At 42.0% G+C, this 25,981-nt stretch overlaps 1 protein-coding gene across 3 annotated transcripts in view; it reads right to left on the reverse strand.

Annotated features, from left to right (window-relative positions):
• The window catches only part of EPHB1 (EPH receptor B1), a 353,248-nt gene that overhangs the window by 204,104 nt on the left and 123,163 nt on the right, over positions 1-25,981 (reverse strand). For all 3 annotated transcript variants that reach the window (XR_010791585.1, XM_066598091.1, XM_066598092.1), the window contains exon 2: positions 25,159-25,223. Coding sequence is in view for 2 of the 3 variants with exons in the window: in XM_066598091.1 (XP_066454188.1) it covers positions 25,159-25,223 (65 nt within the window). In the remaining variant the exon portion in view is untranslated. The remainder of the gene's footprint in view (positions 1-25,158; positions 25,224-25,981) is intronic.

The raw sequence follows: 25,981 nt of genomic DNA on the forward strand, positions 1-25,981 counted from the left end.
AGCTCTGTGAGGACTCGTTTTTTGCATGATGAGGGCGCCCACCCACTGGCGTTTTTTTACCTGCGTTTTGCGTTTTTCCTGCACAGGCATAGAGATAACATGTGTTCCTGTCCACTGGCGTTTTTTTTGCGTTGCGTTTGCGTTTTTAACATAGGAACTGTCAGTTGCATATGTGTCCTTATTTTTCTCCTAATGCACCCATCAATGTCAATGGAAATTAACGGAAAAGCCGCGAAAATGCCGCAAAAACGCCGCGAAAATCGCGCGGAAAAATCGCGGGAAACACGGCGAAAACGTTTTTTTCCCGCGGAAAACGCAAACGCCAGTGGGTGGGCGCCCTGAGCTGTAGTTTTTGCTGGCACCATTTGGGATACATATGGCTATTTTAATCACTTTTATTTTTTGAAGGCAAAATGAACAAAAAAAAGCATTTTGGGCAGTTTTTTTTAAAGATCGTTTTCTGTGCAGGATAAAAAGTGTGTTCGATTTACTATAAGGGTCCTTATGGATGTGACAATACCAAACAAATTGCACAAAAAAATGTTCCTTATTCTACCGGTACTATTTTTTTACTACTACTTTTTTAACATTTTTTGTCCCTGTAGGAGACTTGAACCTGTGATGCTATATTCATTCTAATAATACACTGCAGTACTTCTTAACTGCTTATTATAGCCATCACAGGCCATGCAGATCCAAACACCATTGTTTGGTGTCCAGTTGCCATCGCAACCAATCAACCTCCCCCCCTCCACCCCCCCACGTGCTTACATGCTAGCAGATCAATGACATCACAGGGGGAACATCCTCTCTCTGTGAACCCTTTACATGCCACAATCAAATTGATCACAACATGTAAAGGTTAACAGCAGGGATTCTCACTGATCCTTGTTGTTGCAATAAAAGACCAGCTGCACCTTCGTTCTGACAGCAGCTGTGCAGAGCCTATGACTGCTCATCTCCTATCCTGGGTGTCTGTGTGTGCTATCTTGTAGGCAACGCAGACACCAAGAGGAGGGGTCAGTGGTCATAGACTCAGCAGTGTCTGCTAAAACTGCTGAAGCGGTGCAGCGGGCAGGGTCAGTGCAATGCCTGTAGGGATGCTGCCTGATCAGAGGCCAATAGGGGTGGGTCACTATTACTACTGGGGTCACCATGGGGGACATTATTACTACTGCAGCCACTATGGGGAAATCCTATTACTACTGGGGTCACTATGGGGGGTGGACACAATTACTACTGTAGCCACTATGGGGGGCTCCTATTACTACTAGGGGTCACTATTATAACTGGGGCAATTATGGGGGCACTATTACTACTAGGGCCACAATGGGGGATACTCTTACTACTGCGGCTACTATGGGGGTAACTATTACTACTGAAGCCACTATGGGGGACCCCATTACTAATGCGGCCACTATTACTACTGAGGCCACTATTGGGGTCACTATTACTCCTGAGGCCACTATGGAAGCACTATTATTACTTAGGTTACTATGGGTTCACTATTACTACTGGGGCCACTATGTGGGTCACTATAACTACAGTTCTTTGAAGGCAACCATAAGGCTGATGTGACCCTCTGTGAAAATGAGTTTGACATCCCTGTACTAGAGGATGTCATCATAAAAGACATATAATTATTATTACATGCAGCTCTTTAATTATCTACTTTGATATGTGGCAAAAAAGGTCAAGTGAGCTAGGTCTTAAAGAACGACAATTCGGGTCTCATTAGTAAAAATAAGAATATTTCATTCTGTACATAGACATGACATAGATAATTAGCGCTGGATGCTATAAAAACTCTCAAATACGCTAACAGCATGAACACATTGGCTTTCAAATGTAAATGTGGATGTTGGGGGATAATGACCACATTTTCTAGAAAATACATTGAATCACCATCGTACATTATCCTCTCTGTCACAACTCATTGGTTTTGTGAAAAGTTGTCAACACCTAGCTTTATAAGAACCAATATAGATAATTAACTAATGATATGGTGTTAAATAAAGCAATGGCATCAGTCTACAAATTATTATCCTCTTCTAGTGCTGTACATGCACATGCAAAGGTCATGCTGCACAAAGTATAGGATTTTATCAACTTAATTCAGAAGCAGTTGAAAACTATTTTTTCTACATCTGAATAGGTTCATGATTCTGTGCCAATTAGTATTTTAAAGGGCCTGCTCCCCTTACACTCTGGGGGGTCTTCCTATATTGCAGCCACTTTCATGCATTAGTAGAGCATTTCCAAGGGGCTATGTCGGTTTTTCCTGCTGGGGGGACAGTTTAATTATATTGTTACCTTAAATATTTACCTAAATAAGCTACAGACCATAAGTATACAATCAAGAGGATAAGCTGTGATCTCCTCTATTATAACTGTGTGACAGGAGCCCTGTGAACATCATAGGTAAATGGGACAGGAGTGTCTGTGCGCCCTCTAGACAGTTTCTGTGGTAGGGTCCATTTAACAGCATCGCACAGACTAGCAAATTTACTAGTAAATCCGAGTTGAGATCACATGATCATCTGAGAAGCAGGGGGAAAGGAGTTTCAGATAGAGAGAAATAACTAACCAAGGTAACACTGGTCACTTATATATACTCGGGGATAGCTACATAAAGGAGTTTTAAAAAATCACTGGAGTGGCCCTTTAATATATCTTTATTGCAGTTGATGTTATGCTTTTTTGAAACGGAGCTCCAAATTCTCTGCATAGAAAGAACACTAAGTGCTTATTACAAGCAAACAAGGGATTTGGAGCTCTGTAACAGAAAAGACATATAAAGGTATGTTAAGACATTAATGAGCAAAAAAGGCTGGACTTGAAAGCCCCAATCAGGTCCCATTGATGTCACAATACACAATGAATATGCATTTAACATGCATATTCACAGCATATTTACACAATCCCACTGCCTTCAGTAGGCTATTGTGGTCTGTAATACAGATCAATATAGGACATGCTGGGTTTTTTTTCACACACATGAAAAACGCAGGTCTGAATTGCCTAATGCAAATCAGTGGAAATGAACCCTTAGGTTAGTTTCACACGGGCAATTGTGATTTGGCTGCAAAAATAAATTTTAAAAAATTGCAGCAAAATCGCATCCTTGTTCCTGCGACTTTTGAGCGTCAGTGATGCTTTTTTAAAGAATATTCTTGCATCGCATCGCTGCCGCCCATGCTAAAATCACGCGAGAAAATCACACTTTTTTTTAATGCGAAAGTCGATAGGACTTTCTAATGTTAAAATCGCATCACATCGCAATGCACGTTTGTTGCGATGTGATAAAAAGGAGGCTCCGTAGGGAAACATGGGAGATAAAAAAAAATGCAAAGCGCAGAAAGATAGAGCAAGCCACAATTGGTTTTTCACCCCAAATCGCATGAGTGAAAACATCCCTAATGGGAAGGAAAGCATTGTAAATCATTGGATTCATAATTTGCATTTTTACTGACTATTGTATCAGGTGAAAATCGTGCGATTTTCTCGCCCATGTGAAACTACCCTATGGCCGCCTGCAGATGGCCGGGTCAGAATTCTTGCAGCGAGACCTGACCCAAGTCCCTGCAAGGACCAACGCGGGACTCGCCTGCACCCGCAGCTCTGGCTCTGTGATGTGCCGGCTGCCGCCCAGCTGGCGCATGCGCAGAGAGGAGCCAGCGGCTGGGGAGTGACATTTCAGTGCGGGGCACTGCGAGCCCCGCAGAGAAATAGAGCATGCCGCGATTTGTTTTCCGCGCAGACAAATCGCGGCCATCTGCATAAGATGTTTCCTAACGCAATCCTATGGCAGCTTCCACAGGCGGAAATTCTGCGGGAAATCCCACCGTTGAATTTCTGCCCGTGTGCAGGGGGCCTAAGAGGCAAATAAAAAATTTGTACAATCCCTTTAATGAAGGCCTATATAACCTCTGATTTGGCAGGATGACTCTGGTGTCTTTACTTACAGTAGGTTGTAACCTTCTCTGTTCACCCACAATGGCTCTGGTTACTTTTGTAGCTCGACATCAGTCCGCTGTCAAGTGCGTGGTCTCGACCATCCAGCGTCAATCAAACATCACACCAGTCAATGACACTGAACGGTGGAGACTAGAGATGAGCGAGCATCATCCTTTTCGAGTACCTGCCTGCTCGTCAGAAAAGATTTGGATGCCAGTGGGGGCAGGGGAGAGCGCGGGGGGGTGGGAACAGGTCGATCCCCCCTGCTCACTCCCGCAACCCACCGCTCACCCCCGCCGGCACCCGAATCTTTTCAAACGAGCAGGCAGGTACTCGAAAAGGACGATACTCCCTCGAGTATTGTCCCTTAACGAGTATGCTCGCTCATCTCTAGTGGAGACCATTCACTTGACAAGTGGACTAGTATTGGGCTCCGAAACCAATGTGAGTCATTGCCGGTGGACCGGGTAAGGTCTAAAACCAAAATAAAGACACCGAAGGAATCAGTGAGCAAGCAGCTGTAAAGGTCTGCTGACCAGAAGATGTTACAGGACCTTTTTATCTGGTTGTAGCCCGGCCTCAGAGCCCTTTATATGATATTTTAGAGAACTACATAAATAGGTATTCAGTATGGCACATGCTCAGCATACTCCGGGCTGCTATCGCAAATCCATTGAATGGTTGGAATATTGATGGGTTTGTAGCTAGTAATTACCCCAATAATAACAATACGTTGGGATTTTTGTTTTACAATTTCAGAATAAATGATAAAAAGTAACATTTTTCACAGTTAGACTGCTTATATTAATGCATCCCCACCAGGATCTTCTACCAGCCTATTGTACAGTATAGTATGTACAGCGCGCACTATTATAGCATTAAGGAGTTTACGGACTCAGCTGTAGACAGGTTTCTGATGTGGGTATTATCACTGCCACTAAATAGACTGGTTTTACAATATCTATTTACTTTAAACTATCCATATGTATTGAATGTATTGCTTGTAGCATGGCATAATATAGAGCCATCCATGTGCCCATGCACAAGCCATTAGCTTCACTACACCCCCCACTTCCCACCCACATCTTACAGGAATTTTACTAGGGGAGCTAAAAATGGAAGGAGCCATGATGAGTAAACTGTTGTAGACTATGTTGGCGCTATATACATAAAGACTACCATTATAAACATTATTATTGCTGTAGTGTCCGTGGAAGACAGTTGTATCTCTTGTATGGAATTCTGGCCCCACACCATTGGCCCTGAAACAGTTATTACATATGTGCTATCTCTATTCCAAGTGAGCTCTATCGGCCACGCATTTTTCATCCAATAATTTAAATAACATCAAAATCCGAATATCTCATGCAACACGCATTGTTGCAAAATGTTTGATTTTTTTGTTATGCTTTGAACAAATGCATCAAAGTGAGTGGAGCCGAACAGCAGCCACATGCTGACATATTGTCGACAACATCGGGAAAAAAATACAATCTAAAGTGTTTTTCATTTTTAGGCGAGCACAGAAATGTGGGCGGCAGATGATATTATATTTCGTAAGAGTCATGAAAACACGTGCAATTAGACCTATGTCCAAACCTTCCAGGTCCTTTTCAGATATGTCAAGTGGATGGGTCTTTCTAATAAAGTGGCATCAATTAATTACCATCATGTGAAGAATGTATGCACTCAATCCAACCCTGTTCTAATAGTCGGATGTAGACATATAGCTGTAAACTAATTAGTATGTCTATACCAGGCTGATGGCAGGTCATCACACAGCTGGAAGACGCCATGATAAGTTTATTTTATGGTGGAACCGTCATATTCCACTTATTAAATGGATTTATTAGAAGAAATAAGAACTATAACCTTCAAAATTTTTTTTTTTTTCAATGGATGTTGGTGGTTCTACAAAGCCAGGAATGGAGATGTAAAAGCGCCCTTTTACCAGGTCTGACACATTCAGCAATACGCAGACTCTCTTCTGTCCAACATCACATTTCAGCCATCTTCAACAGTTTCCTCTATTGACTGACGTAAAATGCTACACACCAGAGCTCCCTCTAGCGACTAATGTACTATTCGCTACACCAGAGCTCAGTCTAATGGGTAGCACATGCTACTATATGCCAAGGTTCCAACTAGTGGCTAGTACACACTACTACATGCCAGTGCTCCCTCTAATAGCCAGAATGCATTACTAGCTCCAATTTTGAAGACCTCCTCCTAATGTCACATGGTACCTATCTAATAGGGCTTCCTGTATAAACGGTGCCCCAATTTTAGGCCCCATCCTGATTTCAGAACTCCTGTATTTCTACTTGAAATTGTTGATTTGTGTGCTTGATCTTGTCATGTGCCTTGGCATGTGTTTCTGAACCGCTGCCTGTTATCTATGAACCTGAGCGTGTGACTCTGACCTTGACTATTCTGATGGATTGTAATTTGGCAGTTTCTTCAAACCATTGCTTATCTCCAACTAGCCACGTAAAAGAAGCAGTGACGGCAGCATTGGTGCTATCTTGCTACATTATCTTCATTTGAAAATTAAAGCCCTTTCGCATCATACCTACTTTCATATCGCTATGTGGTCATGACCCCCAATGTCATCTCTGCATCAGCCCTAGGACTTCTACTGGCAACATGCTGTCCAGAGCTACAAGCCCTAGCTAACTCCAAGGGTCACCGCTCCATCCGACTCAGTACTCCCTGAACCAGGCTTAGTAAAAGACCCTCAATACCGTCACTGATCTTCCGGATCACATGGGCCCTTATACTGATTGCCCATCCTAGTGACAGGCCATCAATTTCCAAATAAACCCTTTAAAGAAAAAAGTTCTTTATAGTAATACCAAAAGATCAGAACTTCACGACAAAAGATGTTGACATGACCTTCTTCTTTTGTAATATGTAATGGAACTACAACTCTCAACAAGAAAACTTTTAGATAATATGTCACTCTGAGATTTACCACAGCAGCCCGGCCATCTCTGACTAAGACTCCACGTCCCTTGTGATTTAGAGACTATTGTACGGAAGCACAGTCCACCTCGGTTTGTGATCTGCTTAGATTGGACAGCTGGTCCTGTTCTCACCTGTACTGGTCTTGCCTCTGGTCATCGTTGGCAGCTGTAAAACTTCAGGACAATGTAAGTGATTTTCAGAGCTGGCGTCTATCCCGCTTGCACCTGTCAGATGTGGACTGGCACTATGTCATGCCCTTCGCTCTTCTGCATTGTGTTAGACTATGCTGTTACCTTTACCGCACATAAAACTGCTGTCAGTAGAACATTCTCCTCTCTCTTAGAACGTCACGTGCAGATTTTACTAGACAACCTTACTGTTTTAGTGTTATTATACACAAGCGCCATCTAAAAACTGTATACCCGTAGCCTATCGCCCTCCATAGGTTATCCTATATACATCCTCCACGATATAGTTAAGTCAGCATCTCCCCCACCACCTCCCTTCCCTTGCCCCATTGTGAAGCAGATACTCCCTTCATTGGTAACCATGGTAACGGCTGCCGCTGCTGTTCAGCTGTCATCGCTGGATACGGCTACATGTGATTAAACAAAGGCCGTAGCCCGTCATCTTTTGTCCCCTAGTTGATGGTATATTATATATAATAAAAACTGGGACAGATTGACAAGGGCTTCTCTGATAGGTTTAACCACTAAAATGCTGGAAGCATAAATTATCAATGATATAGCTCCCGATATAATGGATATTATGCAAAAATATGTCAGAAAGAAAAGCACAGCAGAGAGCAGCTGATGGTGGGGCTAAATAGGTTTGTGTTCTCCCCATAGTTAGGAAGAATATAGTAAGGCATGTTAGAATATGACATACGTGCTCAAATTATGAAGTCCAGAAGGAATTGTAGGTACTCACTCAGGAGAGGGGGGACACCCCCCTGTAACCCAAATACGGGGTGGGTCTCCGCCCTTAGATCCCAGTATGGCTTGTTGAGGAAAACTCCATGTAAGCCAAGGTGGATTAAATTTCGGTTTTATTTTCAACAAAAATGACAAGTAGTACAGCCCAATGTACAAAGTCGGGGTGAAGGTGCAATGCGTTTCGGCTCTCTGGTAGCATGTTGTTAAAGAGCTTTTCTGGGGCGTCAAAAATTCTCCTGATGTTTCAGGGAGACGGAAGGGCTTATTGCAGGACTCGGGCCACTGTCAGAGCTGCTTGGCCACTCAGTCTGTATATAGAGGGAGCATAGGGCACTCCCTCCTCCCTTCTACAAGTGCATAACCACAAATATATGCTATAAGGACGTCTTTTGGGATGCATCACACTAATTATAGATACATTTGAATACTGAATGCACAAATGCAGTGTGACCAAAGCTTAAGGCCCACCAGAATGCATACATGTCCCTGCATCACAAGCAGTTTGTTATCATTGCACACAGGACATTGTCTTTTGGACTTTATGGACACTGTTTAACTGGCTCTTTTTATCATAATAAAACGTGGGCCTACAAATTTGCCCAATCCATAAATTTTCATAAACTTCATTAAGGACTTAAAGGGGTTGTCCCGTGAAAGCAAGTGGGGTTATACACTTCTGTATGGCCATATTAATGCACTTTGTAATACAGAAGTTATTCACTTACCTTCCCTGCGCTGGCGTCCCCGTCTCCATGGCTCCGTCTAATTTCAGCGTCTAATCTCCACATGTGCCGATTCCAGCCAATCAGGAGTCTGGAATCGGCACATGTGACGGGGGCGGAGCTACGCAATGACGCGTGCAAGGGGGCGGAGCCAGAATGCCGGCTCGTGCCGGAGCGAAGAGATGGGAGAAGACCCTTCTGCGCAAGCGCATCTAATCAGGAGATTAGACGCTGAAATTAGACGGAGCCATGGAGACGGGGACGCCAGCGCAGGGAAGGTAAGTGAATAACTTCTGTATGGCTCATATTTAATGCGCGATGTATATTACAAAGTGCATTAATATGGCCATACAGAAGTACTTAACCCCACTTGCTTTCGCGAGACAACCCTTTTAAATTTCTTATTATACAAATTCAATACTAGTGAGAATAATCAGTTCATGTTGGTATCAGGCTGATCTCATAAAAATAATCAGCAACGCCTAATTGCGACTCCCATTAAAGCCAATGGGAGTACAAATCAGGTTCACTATTTTGCCCTTTAGTAGGTCCCCAATCCAGCTAAAGCCACACATCTGGGGAACAATAAAATCAGTCAAAACAGTGTACAGTGGTGTAGCGGTCAATCGTAGCACAAGGGTGTCACTGAAAACAAAAGAAGACCCACACAGGGTCTCCTAGATCAAAAATTGAATCAAAAATGAATTTTGCAAAGAGAAATTCTGCCAGGTGAAAACGACACTGAAGCACCCTTCTCTTGCTGAGTGGACTGTATGTTGCATGGAGCTGGCACCTCAGTTTCCACAGCCCCCTGAGTACATATGGCCTATGGGAGGCTCACCGCTCACACACTGACCCACCCTCATTTTCTGCTTCATAGGTAAAAAATAATTGGGCAGCAGTGAATTCAATGTCTTGTCTTCTCTCTCTGGTTGTTTGGACTGACTGGTTGACATCCATGCCACTGAATGGTCAAACAGCTACTCAGATTGATCCATCTAGAATACTTCAGAGGGTGCCGAAGCTTTGGCACGAGGTCAAGCACGGGCGTAACTATAGGGGCTGCAGGGGATGCATAAGGCCCCTCTTCTCCATATTGGGAGCCCAGTACTATGAAAAAGGCATTATAGTTAGGGGCCCTGTTACAGATTTTGCACCAGGCCCAGAAGCTTCAAGTTACGCCTCTGAGGTCAAGTAAAGCGGGATGCTCATGGCCGACTGGTGCTGACTGACTGCTGTGTGCCTGCGACTAGGAGGAAGAGGAGGTCGTGGTACTTGAGGCATCTAATGCCACACATCTTGAGGTATGTTGAGCCAACAGGAAAGGTAAGGAAGGAAATAACTGAACCTTTGGAACTCCTTGTTCTTTAGACCAGTGCAGTCTTTGGTAGTGTTCACTATACTTTTGGCAGCAAACACAATCCCAGAGAGAAATCATACATTATTTCCTGATAGGCAAATATTTAAATATCGCACCATTCTAATCAGAGGAGGTCATGTTAGTAGACTTTAGGGGAGGAGAATTTTAGAAGAAGCGGAGATGCGTTTCTAAATCACATTCTAATCCCGATTGCCCTTCCAGGCTCTAAAAGAACGAGATGTCTTTGTCTCCTGATTATGAAGCTTTTTCACTCTCTGATGTCCTCTGTAATTGGAGAAACTTGGTTAACCCTTTGATGACCAAAGGTCATTGATGTGCCTGCGTCCAGGTCACATTCTGCGTTTCTGGTATCCTCATTTTCCAAAACTTTTAACTTTTAGATTTTTCAGGTGACATCTGCATGTAGATTTTTTTTTAGCGGGACGAGTTGTATATTTCAATGGCGCCATTTAACGTAACATATAAGGTATTGGAAGATTTTTTTAAAAATGTAAAAAAAAATTGCCTTCTGTTGCTATCTTTTGGCGTCCATAACTTTTCAACTGGTATTTTTCCGTTGATAGCTCGTTTTTGGCAGGGTGATCTGTAGTTTACATTGGTGCCATTTTGGGGAATTTACAACTTTTTGATAGCTTTTTATTCAATTTTTTTCTTGGACACAGAATGATAAAAAAAAAAGCACAATTTTGACAGTGCGGTTTTTTTTTCTGACGCAGTTAATCATACTGGATTAATATGATATTTTAGAAAAAAAACCTTTACAGATGCAGCAATATCAATTTTTAGATTTGTATAGTAAGAAGAAAAACCAGATCCGCGCTCCAGGAGCATGTACTCCGATATTTACTTTAACAAGTTTAATACGTACAACGTGTTTCATCCTATTGATAGGACTTTATCAAGTACATGTACAAATCCTTTTTTTATAGGATCATCTGGACATGGGGTGTTGGTGGAGATCAGCCAGGAGGGATCTCCACTAAACACCGGGTGAGTACTCACCTTGATTGAGTAGTACATTTGTACACGATAGTTACCCGCAACTCTGGAGCGCTGATCTAATTTTGCATACTTTAATTTTTAGATTTGCTTTTTTATTTTGTAGACGCAATGACTGGGTGTCAGCTGGCGGAAATAACTAACGCTCGCCATGTATGGAGCGGGTTCAGCATGGGGTATGTGCAGTTAGGATGTATATAGCCGTATGTGTGTCATAAAGGGGTTAATCTCTGCAGAGGTTGCTGTCACATAGCCTTGACAAGCAAAGCTCTTCATATACAAGCCTCAAATATAATTCTTGTAGGAACATGGGAAGTTTTAAGTTCCTTCTTAACCTGCTCCCGATGCCATTTTGTTAATTTTGTAAATAAGGTAAATTAAGCCACAGAATGTTCTGGCATTCAAACACATTCTTAATATAAGTATTATAATATGGAATTATTACTAGTCTAATATGAAAAATAGTTATTCAAACTGTTCCGGACAGATGTTATGGAGTGGACATTGTCATTGACCTCCTTAAGAACTGTATATACAGTACACCATCCTACCAAACATATTTGGACAGCCCCGTCAGCAGAATGGATTGTGTCTTTTAAGCATGTCGCCTGTCCTAACCCATGTTATAAAAAAAGGAAGATCCTTGGAGGTGTCAGGCATAGTTTAGAACAGGAACTGCATGCTATTGGACATACGAGTTATGCCGCTGCACGTAAGCCGTTCACCATGAAGTGCAATGCATCCGACTGTCTACAATGGTGCAAGGAGCGTTGTCATTGGACAGTTGAGCAATGGAAGAACGTTCTATGGAGTGACAAATCACTCTACTCCATCTTCAGATCCGATGGATGTACCTCGGTGTGGAGTTGCCTGGGGAATGACTTTAGCCTGAGTGTGTTGGCCAACAGTTAGGTACAACAGAGGTGCCATTATGGTCTTGGTATGTTCTATGTGTCATGGTCTTGGTCCATCGGTTGTCGTGACAAGAACCATAAACACGGAGGTGTACCTTGACATTCTAGACAAAAATGTCCTGGTAACAATGTGACAAAGCTCACCAATATTTCCAACAAGACAATGTACCTTGTCACAAATTCAACACTATTTTAGGTAACTTTGAGGATATGGATGTTCCACAATTGAACTGGCCTGCACAGAGTCTGACCTGAACCCTACTGAACATCTGTGAGATGAAATGGAATGTCAAGTCAGGAAATATAACAGTGTCCATCTACTTTGAGAGAGCTTGCCAGACGTTTGCAGGATGAATGAAGAGAAATACCAGCTGAAGTGTATCAGATGTAAGTATAAAGTATGCCACATATGCATATCATATGCCCTTAGAACTAAAGAAGGCCCCACTAAGTATTAACATATATAAATAAATATTACTTTTGATTCAGGTGTCAATTACTTTTGTTGGGATAGTGTAAAACCTTATGGATTGCTGGTATAATGCTAGTACGAATAATGCAGAAGGCAAAGAGTTAATATGCATTTATTTGTAACTAGAAAAATAGCTTGCAGAGGACAGTTAAAGGTTAATATGCTGCACATAGTAAAGTGAAGAATCTATGTGATGTGTGACATGTATAGGTCCCATCTGTGATATGAAGGAATTACCAGTACAGTAATTGTTACTTTTGCATATTTTTTTTAATGCATGGGCACAATAATGGAAACCTGACGGACAATATTATAGGCAGCGGCATCAATTGGGCGCAGTTAGTGCCGCATCCAGCTGCACCATTATTTTTCTTGTTTTAAAGTGGTGCTGAACAAAAGCAGGTTGTAACGACGTTCAACGCCAACGTGAATATCCCTTACTTATATTCAAATACCCACCTAGGCCAAAATTTGTATCAGTTTTCCTTTACTGGGAAATAAAATACAATCTACCGTAAGCGACCCACAATAGAAAATAAAACAAAAACGGTTTTGTTTGTTGGGGAATACGGGAAACGTAGGGCCTACTTAGAGGAGGTCAGCGTGCACGGTGTGCTACAAAGCCTGGTCTGCGAGTACAAATAAGGGGATTGTTCCTTACTAGAGCCGTATTAAAAACACAACAGTTTAAAGTGCCTGAGGGTGTTTTGTTCTTCATTACTTCATAAAAGTGACATTAATAGCCATGGAAAAGAGCTGCTGAGTGCATTTACTGCCGATGTTTCAGGTATGAAAGCTGCTTTCAGGCTGCTAATGTTTCCTAATTACAGATCTTAACTGTAAAGAGAGAGGGTGAGAATGAGGAGGTGGGGGGAGGGGAAGGATGCACAGTGAAAAAGAGAGGCCGAGCTAAGGAATAGATATATAGAAAGAAGGCTAGAAATGGTGCATAGATAAGGAATAGATTCAGGGAGGACATGAGGCCCAAAACAAAATTCAATATTTGGTCCCATCATTTGTTGGGTCATACCACATTCCCTCAACAGGGAGATCCATCATCTTCGTCGAAGAGAAGGAAGGCATGACTCTTATATTAGTTTGCTAACGATGTAACTGATCTGGAGAAGTTGAGTTCATTATTCACTTTACCTATGAGTGAAGAGGACTTCATTAGCTATATAGTAGTTGCATTGACAGTAATCTGTTATATCCAAGCTGGATATGAAATATCTTGTCCAGATTGGATGTAATTTGTGGCCTAAAAGGACGGATATATGCTTAATATACTAACGTGGGAAACACAAAATATCTATAATGAAATCAACAAGGGAAGGAGTGTGAGCCTAGTTGACTAATGCGAGGAGACTCTACCTAGTGGAGCACTCGCCCTGATGAGGTAACCCTACATCAGGAATCTGGGGAGACCTTGACTCTCACTAGTTGGGAAAACAGGGATACTGACTAATACAATAGATAACAATATGTACTGTATAGATGTTAAACAAGCATGTAATGAACCAGATGTAATACCAATGCAAAATACGCGTAAGTCAGAAGACCCCAAATACCCTTTACACCAAACAGACTTATCTGATAGTGGAACACAACAGGGGCCGTCAACATGACCAGAAACACCTTCAGATAAGAAGTATAACTGGCGTCCTCCATGAGGAGGAGCTGGAATAAATGTGTACAGACAAGAGCTGATTGGTTGGCCGATTGCCCCTAAGTTGACCAATCGATTTACACGCCAGCAAAGCAATGCTTTTTTTGGTGTCCAACGCCAGAATAACACTGAGCATGCACCAGACTGTGCATCACATGGGCCAAGGCTAACACTGGGACGCCACTCCAGTCCAGATCTGACACAGCTGGTGAGCCGTAACATTATTATTATAATTCTATGTTTACATCATGGATTTTTTTAGTTGGAATAGTTTGTCACAAATTTCAAGAGGAATCCACATCAGAAATCCACATGTTTACCCATGGATTTTTGACATGAATTCCCATGTTTAACACACAAATGTAACACTTTACCCCATGCTTTTCTGAAATCACCAGAATCTGCATCATATAGGTGATGTGTGAAAATTCCACAGCAACACTGAGTCTTATAAATATTGGGGCTTATATATTATGCTTGGGATGCCAAAAATCTGCCATCCAAAGTTTGCAATCTTGGCGCATGCACTAAAACTTCAATTTTGGCATTTACGCCACGCCACGCTTTTTAAAATATAGTCATGGCTTGAGCACACCTATTACATTTACTATAATATAGGTCAGTAAGTGGTTTAGATTATACAAAAAACCTACTCCACCCAGAGATGGTGTAAGTTTTCAGCTGGCACAACAAAGTGCTATCAGATGAAACAAAAGTATTAAGAGACTTGCCCCTCTTAATACATTTGACACTCGTAGCCATATGCAGGCTTTACATACATTAGTGTGTGAAACATTGATCTTCGTAAATTAAACGATGAAATATCTGCCTGTCCTAAAATGCTGCACGAGTCTGAACGAGCTAGCAATGACATCACTCACTCGTTCAAACGATAATCACTTCATCTAAACGAACCCTAAGAAACACCTACAGACACCAACAAGACCTGTGATTAGATTATCTTCCCTGTTTTTGGCAATCCCAACTCCTTTGCTGGACCTTGGCTTACAGTTGTGTGAACCATCTAAAATGGCATATACCTGCTAACTTAATTTTGTTAGGGCATGGACTTTTGGCTGAATTCAGACAGCCATATTGTACCCTTGCTTAGCTCCTTGTATGCTACATATAACACCCAGACTCTCTGAAGTTCTACTAAATGGAACCTATAGCACTATAGATTGCTATAGCACTGTATGTTTGGTTCAGTAGAACCAATGGGGTGGTCTAGATTTTATATCCAGAATATGGACAGTTAAACATAAGCACCATATACAAAACTGAATGAGACCTTAGGGTAGTTTCATACTGGCGAGGGCAATATTGGTTCAGGATATCGCCCTCGCCATTTATGTGAAAACAGCCTTGCATCACTGCAGGACTGAAGGAATACCTCGCTGCAGCTTTCACAGCTGCAGCAGAGGATGGTGGAGTTCTCCAATTGCTTTCAATTGCTTGCAAAAAATGGGCAGTATCGCCGGAAGATAGAACATGCTGTAACATTTCCTGCTTAGTATTGCATCACGGTGCCATGCAGGAAAACATTGCTCATGTGTATGACCCCATTCAAATGAATGAATTTCATATTTGTGGGAGATTTGTGCATCTTGCAATGCACAAATCTTGTGCGATTTTCTGGCCCGTGTGAAATCGGCCTAATATTGTAGATACCCCGATTAGTGGTTAGTTACCTTAAAAAAAAAAAAAACCTATAAAAGTGTCACTTATGTACTGTAGGTACTAGCCATAATTCCTGCCTTGCATCTACATTAGGCATTTAAAAACTATACAATACAGATGTGTACGTACTTTGTGCTTAAAGGGTTACAGCGCAGTTGGTGTGGTCCTAGCATCTCTAACATCCATCTATCTCACAGGATTAACTTTCCAGCTCCACGATCTTTTGCACACAATACTGCTATTAAATGAATATTTGCTCCCGCATTAATGTCCATCATAAAAACCCCAGTAAAGTTTCATGGAGCGTAGGAAAGAATCCGTCGGGAGGCTGACCTGTAGAGATGTGGACTTGTGAAATCCGCACAGTAACCAAAGCCAACGCAATTGTTCGTTCCCTGCCAGGAATACCTTATAAAGTCTGATCGGGTCAGCGCTCTTGGACAGCTTCATCTATCAAATGTGTGCAAGCGCCTCAGAGCCAGTTACGATTTAAAGAACGGCACAAAGGTTGTTGGTTTTTTAAAACTTTCCACCAGTACACTATTTTTTTAGTTTGCCGTTTGCAGAACACTTTTAAAAAGAGTATTTTTCCCCCTAAAACTCCCCACTTATGGTACATATGGATCCTGGATCTGATATGGTCACCATCACAACTCTCATAAGAACTGTCATGCATCTTTCACATACTTATGAATGGCAAAATGTATCTAGTCAAGGAGCAAAACATGCCTTGCCATCCTATACAGTGTGGTGATGGAGGGGTGGAGTGACCGTGTGGTCTTCTGTAGAGCACATTTGTGTCACCCAACTTTCCTAGAGCCTTAAATGGGGTTGTCTGGTTTAGAAAATACATTTTAAAATACCCTACTATAGAGTTATGAGTTAATAGATGGAAGTCTGCCTCATTCAAGATGTTCATCTATTAGCCAGAGCTGTTACAAAGAGCAGGTCTTGCTTTGAAGTATCCGGCAAGTAAGTGCATTACATTGACAGCCTATTGATTTTGATGGGATCTCTTAAATGCAAATTTACCCTTGTGACAACACTGCAGCTTTAAAGCGGTTGTCCTACTTCTAATTATTGATGATCTATCCTCAGGATAGGTCATCAATAGCAGATCAGCATGTGTCTGCCACCTAGGACCTCCATGGATCAGCTCTTTTCCTGGATGGATATTTTTATACACTGAGCTATGTTATTGCAGGAAGCAGACAGCTCCGTTCATGGTACAGTGGCCCAGGTCAGTACTGCAGGCTGAGCCCTATTGAAGTGAATGGGACTCAGCCTGCAATGCAAAACTGTACAATACATGGAGCTGTCTGCTTCCTGCAGCAAAACAGCTCAGTACACATAGATAATGACCCAAGGGAACAGCTAAATTGCCAGGTGGTCTCAGTCGATGGACCCCCACTAATCTGCTACTGATGACCTATCCTAAGCATAGGTTATCAATGGCAATAAGTAGGACAACCCCTTTAATGTAGGCTTGCTGCTAGATTACATCTGATTTCTGCGGACCCAAGAAACAGGACACTTTCTGATCAGTGTATTTTTAGGAGAATCTTCTAACAAAAGGAATTGTTCAACTAGAAGAGGCTAATACTGTAAAGAGGGTAACTAGGCTAAATATTTTGTAGAAATCTGCTTTCCCTCCTGAAAAACAGAAAAGAGATCATGCTTTCCTCATATGATCCCCTGCTGTTCCAGTTTTGCTGTTGCACTGTCCCCCGAAGCCTTCTCCTTCAGCAATAATGTTTTCAATAATAGGGACTTCTGCTTACTTCAACCAGTGATTGGCTACATGGTCACATGTCCCTATGTTCAGGATGTCATCACTGCTGCAGCAGGAAGTAGAGAGCAGCAGAAGTCCAGGCACCAGCAGAACAGGAGCAGCGGGGAATCGGCTGAGGTAAGTTTGACTTCTTTTCCGTTTTTCCAGAAGGTCAAGTAAATAAAAAAAAAAATAAATTTCCTGGATAACCCCTTTAATACAACAATTTGGAAGTAATACAATTGGCAGATTTACCAGGAAAAGTGGATGACAAAATCTTTGAGAGCATAACTTTCCCAGAAACAGAATAGAATGTATCTTGCCATTTGAGAGCAATGTAATGTCTTACTGGTTAGATCTTTTCTAGGAAAAATGCTCTTTTTTAGATATACAGAGCGAACCCCAAACTATTATACCAACCCCTCCTGCTCATAAAATTGAGAATATTTACAACATAAAAATCCAACCGCTTTCAGCACTATATTTCAGTATTTATGTTTCCTCACAGCATGTAAATTATTTGCTCAAGGTGGATGGAGGGCATAGGGTGATCAAAGCTTTCCACACTGAATGAAAGATAGCCACATTAATGCAGAATACTGTGAGGCCATATGCAGAAATAATTTCATTTTTCAGGATAAAATATTAAAATGTGGTGATAAGGTGAAGACTGTGCAAAGCGTAAATGTCTGCAGATAAGTGGGAGTCCAGGTAATCTCTTCTGCAATGCTAAACAGTCGGGACTTTACACTACCTGAGAGCTGGCGGCAGAGAGTGCACATAAACCAATGTGACAGAGAACTAATACTGTAATATTGCAACATTTCTTAGTGGAACATCAAGACAATTTAATGGAGGTCCCTATACATCTAGTTTACACATTTGATGCACCATCGCTATTCAGCTTATCCTAACATCAAACCTGTTAGCCCATACTGCATAATGTTACTGGAAATCTTAAAGAAAACCTGCCACACTACACCTAGGAGCACAACCTCCTAAAGTGCCCACGGGCACTTCAGGAGGAGGTAAAGTATACCTGAGCTTTCAATAAGTTGTCTCAAATGAAACAAGTTCAACTTAGCCTCTATTTTGAGGCTGTTCTGATTTTCAGGTGGACTTCTCCATTTTTCTGCTGTCCTGCAGCTTGTAATCTACTTTTTGGGAGGGGACGTGTAGCAAGCCTAGCATTCTGCCAGTAGTTCACTGTCCTGCATTTCCTTGCCTCAATGTCCCATGCATTGCTGTGTCTGTGGTCCAATCAGAATGATTCAGGAATTCTGACCAAATGCTGAGTAAACTCAACATACTATGTGTACACACAGACACCCAGGAGAGGTACCGATTGCGGAGATCATTATCATAGTGTCTAAAGCCTCTGAGTGCATGGGAGCATTCCTGTGAAAATAACTCCTCCCCCAATGCTAAGGAAATGTCCCTGTGTCTAAATTACTAAGACGCTCTGTACATAACAACAGACAGTGCATTGCAGAGAAGCTGGAAGAGAGACCCCTAGTGACAGCCACTTCACATGTGGTTAAAGGACACAATTTTTAATGCAAGTATACTGCAGGAATTATTAAACTAACACAAGCTAATGGCTGAGTATAAGTTGTCCAAAATGTTAGTGCCCCTTCAAATATAACTTGCCATATACGTCCACTCCCATGTATTACACATGGATTTTCTTGCAGATTCACCACACACTTCACCCTGCACAATAAACGGATATGCTGCAGAATTCAAATCAGCACCGCCGGTCACTTGCTGGATTTTTTACACAGCAAATGGATGAGATTTGGTAAAAAAATCTGCCCCAAATTTTCAGCCCCATGTTAGCCTGTCCTATATGAATGGTGCTGATCTGCAAGCCCATGAGCAAGAGGTGGTGTTTTTGGAAAAGAAAATGGGTAATTTTTTCTAATATCATCCTCAGGATAGAGAATATCTTTATGATTGGTAGGGGTCTGACCGCTGCGACCCCTACCAATCCCAATAACGGGGTCCTGAAATGAATGGAGTGGAGGATACACATGCGCCCCTGCAATCCATTTATTTGACTGACAGGGCCAAAAATGACCGAGTGCCCATACTCTGCAATTTCCAGCGCTGTCATAAAAATGAATGAAGTGGCAGTGCTCATTTGTGTTGCCTGCTCCATTCATGTTGGAACTGTCAGGTCTCCTATTCTTGGGATTAGTTAGGGTTCCAGTGGTTGAGCTCCCATCAATCATAAAGTTATCGTCTAATCCTGTGGATACTGTTTAACTTTAGATTTTGGTATAACCCCTTTAAAGTGACCCTCCAATCCTGTACAAACCAAGATGGCCACACTCTTCTCTGACTGCCTGATGTACACTGTGCATTAGTAAGCACCATTTGTCTAAGACACCACATACTGCTTTTATTGGCCACCCACAGCAGCATGTAGTGTCCCAACTACTGATGCATACTAATGCACAGTATGGTTTGTCCAGGACTGGAGGGTCGCTTTATAGGAGTTGTGCCAAAATCTAAATGTATACCATATCCACAGGATAGGGGATAACCTTATGATCAAGGTGGTTCAACCAATGGGACTAGAGGATCACTTAAAGTGACCGATCAGAAAAAAAAAAACACGTTGAACATGTTCTATCTGTAGTATTCTAATACCCCAATATATTATATGACCATAACTCAAATTTAGGTGGGCTTTATTGACCACCTACAGTCTACAGGTGTAACAGACTATGGTAGTTGCAATATCTCCCCATAATAACTATATAGCCACTTTCACTACCACACTGATGTATATTTATTTTCCGCTGGTACCCATGGAATCAAACACAAAGGGCTTTGTAACTGATAAGATAATGGGCATGACTGCTAGGTGTGGTTCTATCCTGCCACTACTTTTATATCTATAAAACGGGCACAGCCTACTTAGATAACATTATCTACCATAGCTCTTAGCACTTCTGATGTGCGCCGCACGCCTTAAGTGTGAAAAGGAAAAACCACTTATGCTATCAAAGCTACAATGATACCGTCACCCTGGTGGAGCCTACTTATATACAGTCCAGTCACTTACACCTACAGAATACTGAACATACCACTTACATGATGATAGAGCCATTTATAGGCGGTAATGATCGCAGTCCAAGAGGAAATGGTGTGAAGCTTTTATCAATACAAGATCCATAGAGATCAATGCACCATCTGTACGTGCAATGCTGCTGTGTAAATATTAGTTTATTCTTGTTTAAACCATCAATGTATCAGGTCACAGTGGTATAAGGCACACTGAGTCTCATCACTCTTGGAGAACAAAGCACATTTTAAAAAATGGTATTCAAGTCTTCCCAAGATTGTGAATATTGATGGGGTTATGAGAGAAGAGTGGTCTCCAACCTATGGATCTCTAGATGTAAATCTACAACCCACAGCATGTCCTGCAATAAGGAAGTGCTGCATGTTGGGGACTATTGTATGTATGGCCGGCCGTAGATATGTGCGACCAGTGTGGTCACATAGGACGCTGGCCACCAGCTTGTATGGAAGGGGTTACGAGACAGATGAAGGTTGGGTGGGGTCACCTTCCTTTTGTCCGCCTGGCCAGAGGATCTTTTTCCTCTGAGTGACAGCGTCTTGTGGAGCTACATGAATCATCCTGTCTCCTCCCTTCTGATGTGCTTGGGTGCTGCTGCAGCCAATCAGCAGCCCTATGTCTAAATTAGTTAATTCTGCTATTGTATTTATGTATGTTGGTTCTATGGCTGTATTTTGTAATGAGCTTGGCTTTGACATTACATCTATGTACTGAGGTTGATTCATGCTTTATTTATGTTAAAAGCTTAGTTCTGCAGCTGCATTTATGTACTGAGCTTGGTTCTGGTGCTGTATTTATGTTATGTGTTTGGTTCAAGGTGTTGTATTTATATACAGAGCTTGGTTTTGGGGCTGCATTTATATGAAGTTGGTTCTGGTACACTATTTATTCTCTGAGCTATTCTGGTGTGGGTATGTTTCTTTCTTGCTGCTTAGAATAAAGCCACCCTCACATACAATGCTTCTTACAGCTTTACAACGGCGTCTGAAACGCCATGTTAAACGCTGCAAAACGCCTCCATTAATTTCTATGGGGCTTCTCAGAATAGCATTCGAACGCAGCATTTCTATTGCTTCATTTTTCAAATACTATCTGTTCTATTTTGGGCGTTTAAGTGTTTTTAAATGTGATACGTTTCCCATTGAAGTCAATGGGGAGCATTTTCAGCACAGTCAAAATTGTGGTTGAACATTGTATATAGTGTTTTACCGCATTTTTTAACACAGCTTCCTATACCATCGAGAGGGAAAGTGAAAGTGGTGACGTCATCGGCTTTCTTTGCCTGCCTTGTTACTGTGCTAAAAGGTATAGAGACACCTGAATTGATGGAAAATGGTGATTAGGACCGTTTTCCTGTGTGTGGCATGTTGCTAAGTGAAAAGAAGGAAAATCTGTGAGTGGCGGTCCCACACTGCAGCCATTTTGAAAGCTACCATCTTGGAACCAAGTTGATTAGGAAGCGGTGCATGCGATAGAGAGAATTTGATGAGGAATCTATACCTAAAATGTGACAAGAATAGCCTCGGAAAATTCTAAACAATGGGGAGCACATCAAGCATATCCTGTAGTGGATCGTCGTTGTGTTCCACGTCATGGAAAAATGGTTAATATCTTTGGCAGGAATAGAATACATGACATTTAAGCACAAATTTAAAGTTTCCTGGCAAAATTCCTCATGATGAATTCCTCATCAAATTCTCTATCTGTTACACATTTCACATGCACCCCCATTTGAAAAGATCAAATTGGTTCCAAGACTTTCAAATGGCCCCTATGTTGGACACCGACACACTCCGATTTATCCCCTTTCTTTAGCAACTTGTCACACACAGGATGGCGTTCCCAACCACTATTTTCCATGTATTCAGGTGTCTTCATACTTTTGGACCACCCTGTGTAACATTTATTTAACTTATGTTGGGAGCGCCAAAATATATTCCTCACAGGGTGCCATCTATCCTAAGGCCGGCACTGATTGTATATACTTAGCCATGGAGCAGGCTGGCAGGAAATGGAAATTTCCTAGAGCCATGCCAGCTAATGGGAGTTTCTCCAGTAATAAGCAAACAATATAGAAGGGATTGCTGTTCATGTTGTTCCCTAGAATGTTCTTTAAAGCAGCGCCAATGGCTGAATTTAACAATTTGATTTGATTTAATTTGTTTCCCACAAATGAAAAGGTTTTAGCATTATCCAATTAAGTCAATCAACACCTATTACCAAGCGGAATACATTAAAGTTATACTTATGTGCTGTTAATCAGGTTATGAATAAAGAATCCAGGTAAAATTAGACTGGGGTTTAACTAGCTGTTAGAAAACATTAAGGCTCATACACACAACACTATTAGTACAGCACTCACAGAAGTCTATGTGCTCCTACCTTACCACCATATACCCCAGATTCTATTTGGAGGCATACAGAGGATTGCTCTGTAAGATTTAGGGAATGTTCTATTGGATACTGTACAGAGGCGTAACCTGAAGCTCCTGGACCCCAATGCAAAACCTGTAACAGGGCCCCCAACTATAATGCTTTATTCATAGTACTGGGCACCATATATAGAGAAGAGGAGCCTTATCGTCCCCCTAAGGCTCCTGGGCCCGCGCATCCCCTGCAGTTACGTCAGTGGACTGTATTATGGAGGCACTACTTCAAACAATGCAGTACAATATTGTATGAAGGTATTAATGACCGAACATGAAAATCTTATATCTCCCTTTAATAAAAATCCACAGGGATTCCGTAAACACTTGTACAACTTCCGTACACACAACTCTGCCTCATGCATGAGACTAAATGCTCTGCACATGACGTTCCATGTAGGGTCTTTCATTTAAAGAGTTTTTCCAAGTTTAAACTTTGTATACCAGGGGTCCCCAACCACCGGTCCGCGGACCGGGCCGTTAGGGTTTCTTTGTCGGTGGCGGGGGTGGGGGCTCGCCAGCATAGCAGTGAGCGCGCGGGAGCGGAGAGCATAGCGGGGACCTCAGGAACCACGCCGTCAGAACTGACGGGGTCCCTAGAGTTCTTGCAGCGCAATGGGGACATGGCCACACGGACAGTGCTTCGGATCCAGTGAGCGCATATCTGAAGGTGCCAGGGAGTGTAGCAGGGCAGCAGAGTGGTCTCAGCCGCACCCCCTGGTCTACAGCGCTGTTTGGTGTATAGCGCTGCATAACCCCGCCCCCATATGACTAAAGCCCCACCCCTGCCCCACCCCCACCCCGCCCTGCCCGGCCATGGAAAAATCATCTTGCTTGAGGCCGGTCCCTGGAGGGAAAAATGTTAGGGACCACTGTTGTATACTGTGTATGTTTTTACACTGACCTATACGTTTCCTCCGGTTATGTTAAAGACTTGTATATTTTTACTATTTTTCAGCCATTTATTCTTCCATGGTTTTTGTTGGTAGTTAACCTCTTGATGAGCTATCCTCACGGCAGTAACAGAAACACACGCCTCAGTACTCATACACATTCAATATATGAATTAAATCGCACACCTGTTGTTTGTACTAACTGCATAAGGTTCTTAGCTCCTATTTTGATCAAAACATGGGGGCCATTGCACTGTTTATGCAGTTAGTATAAATAACATTTGTGCAATTTCATTCAGATATTGAATGTGTGTGAGTGCTGAGGCGTGTGTTTCAGGTATTGTATTTGCTGCAGGTATGGCTTGTGTAAACCTTTACATTTAATCCATTTGTTGGAAGTTGTGTTTTTGATTTTTGTTGCATATGCAACAAAAGAGTGCCTGCCTACACTTTCTCATACACTCCATTCACCCATCTGCCTAAGGTGCTATAATGAGCCAGGTATCCTGCTTCCTCTGAGTCCATGTGGAAGTCTTTGGCTCAGAGAAAGGTGTCTTTTAGACAGATGGGTCTCCATGTTTAGATCACATTATGAGCTAAGAAACTTGCATTTTTATGTAGTTACCATAAACAACATTTGTGCAATTTTATTTAAATATTAACTGTGTAGGAGTGCTGAGGCATGCATCCCTGCTACTGTATTATGCTAACCTCAGAATAGGTCATTAATAATAGATTGGAAGGGATTTGACACCTGCACCCCGCTGATCAGCTGTTCACCAGAGCCAATATGAGCGGGAACTAGCACAGCTCCGTACACTGTGCTGCAACCTGGAATGATACTGTAGGCTCAGTCCTATTCAAGTAAATGGGACTAAGCCTGGATTACCATTCCAGGCCGCTGTACAATAGCGGCTAATTAGTGTGGGTGCCTGGTGTCTAATCGCCAGCAGAGATCATCAATAATTGAAATCTGGAAAATCCCTTTAACTAATGCACATTAGAGCACAATATGCAGATGTAGTAAAGCTAAGTTTGTCATTTAACATTTTCATAATTTATTCACTGTGATCTCCCATTGCAATATTGTAGTAACTATTTTACTCGCAGTCCTATATAGAAAACCACAGATAACACGTCAAAATCTCACTACGCCTTGTGCAATGGACAAATATAACTCTGCTACAGTGAACGCACTTATTCTCGTTCATATATAATGTATTCTGTATCTTTCTGTCATAGGGCTTGCTCACCAGTATGGACTTTGCACTTGGATATACTCACCCCTGAAGAAGGAGTTGCTGTCCAGCCTAGCTCCGCTGTAGCCGTCCGAGTGTCCATAAGGGTCTCTGCAATAGAAAGACATTAAGAGTTTTATTGGCCGATATGACACACAGGCGGTTTGTCCTATTGAATATGCTGCTACGCTTTATCGATTTAGTTCCACACAATATAACCCACAATGAATGCGATTTCCGTGCCATTAACCAATCTACATTTTATTTTCACAGTTTGATAAAATTACTTTTTTTACAGTCAGCCTCGAAAAAAAATTGCCACATTGTGCCTTTGGCAAATTCTACTTCTTACTTTCAGGTGTTTCACCTCATCAACACCGGCCATATCTTCCGTTAGCCAAGCGAGGTAATCATAACACATAGCGGTAAATAAGAGACTAGTAAATATGGGAGCGACTTTCACTTATAGCCATTTTCTAGCAGCGGTGTTAAGAGGGATAATATGTCACGCTGTGTGCTCGGTGTTCTTGTGCACACACAATTACGCCTTCTTGTGACTCATGTATATCTGTCACCCAAAATGTCAGCCTGAGACGTAGAACAAAGAGTTCTGTGATTTACTCTTGAATATAGTGTTGCTTAATAATTACCGATCTGTATACCACCTGACCTGCCCAGAGGTTGCATAACATACAGTATTGCAGTATATAAGACATATTGCTTAAAGGGGTTGCACAAAAGTATGGCTACTTTCTTCTAGAAACAGCACCACACCTGTCCTTGGGTTGTGTCTGGTATTGCAGCTTAGGTCCACGAATGGAGCCAGGAATATATCATACACAACTTTGGACAGGGTGTGGCACTCTTTT

The sequence above is a fragment of the Eleutherodactylus coqui genome, chromosome 1, assembly GCF_035609145.1.
Source record: "Eleutherodactylus coqui strain aEleCoq1 chromosome 1, aEleCoq1.hap1, whole genome shotgun sequence".
Classification (NCBI taxonomy): domain Eukaryota; kingdom Metazoa; phylum Chordata; class Amphibia; order Anura; family Eleutherodactylidae; genus Eleutherodactylus; species Eleutherodactylus coqui.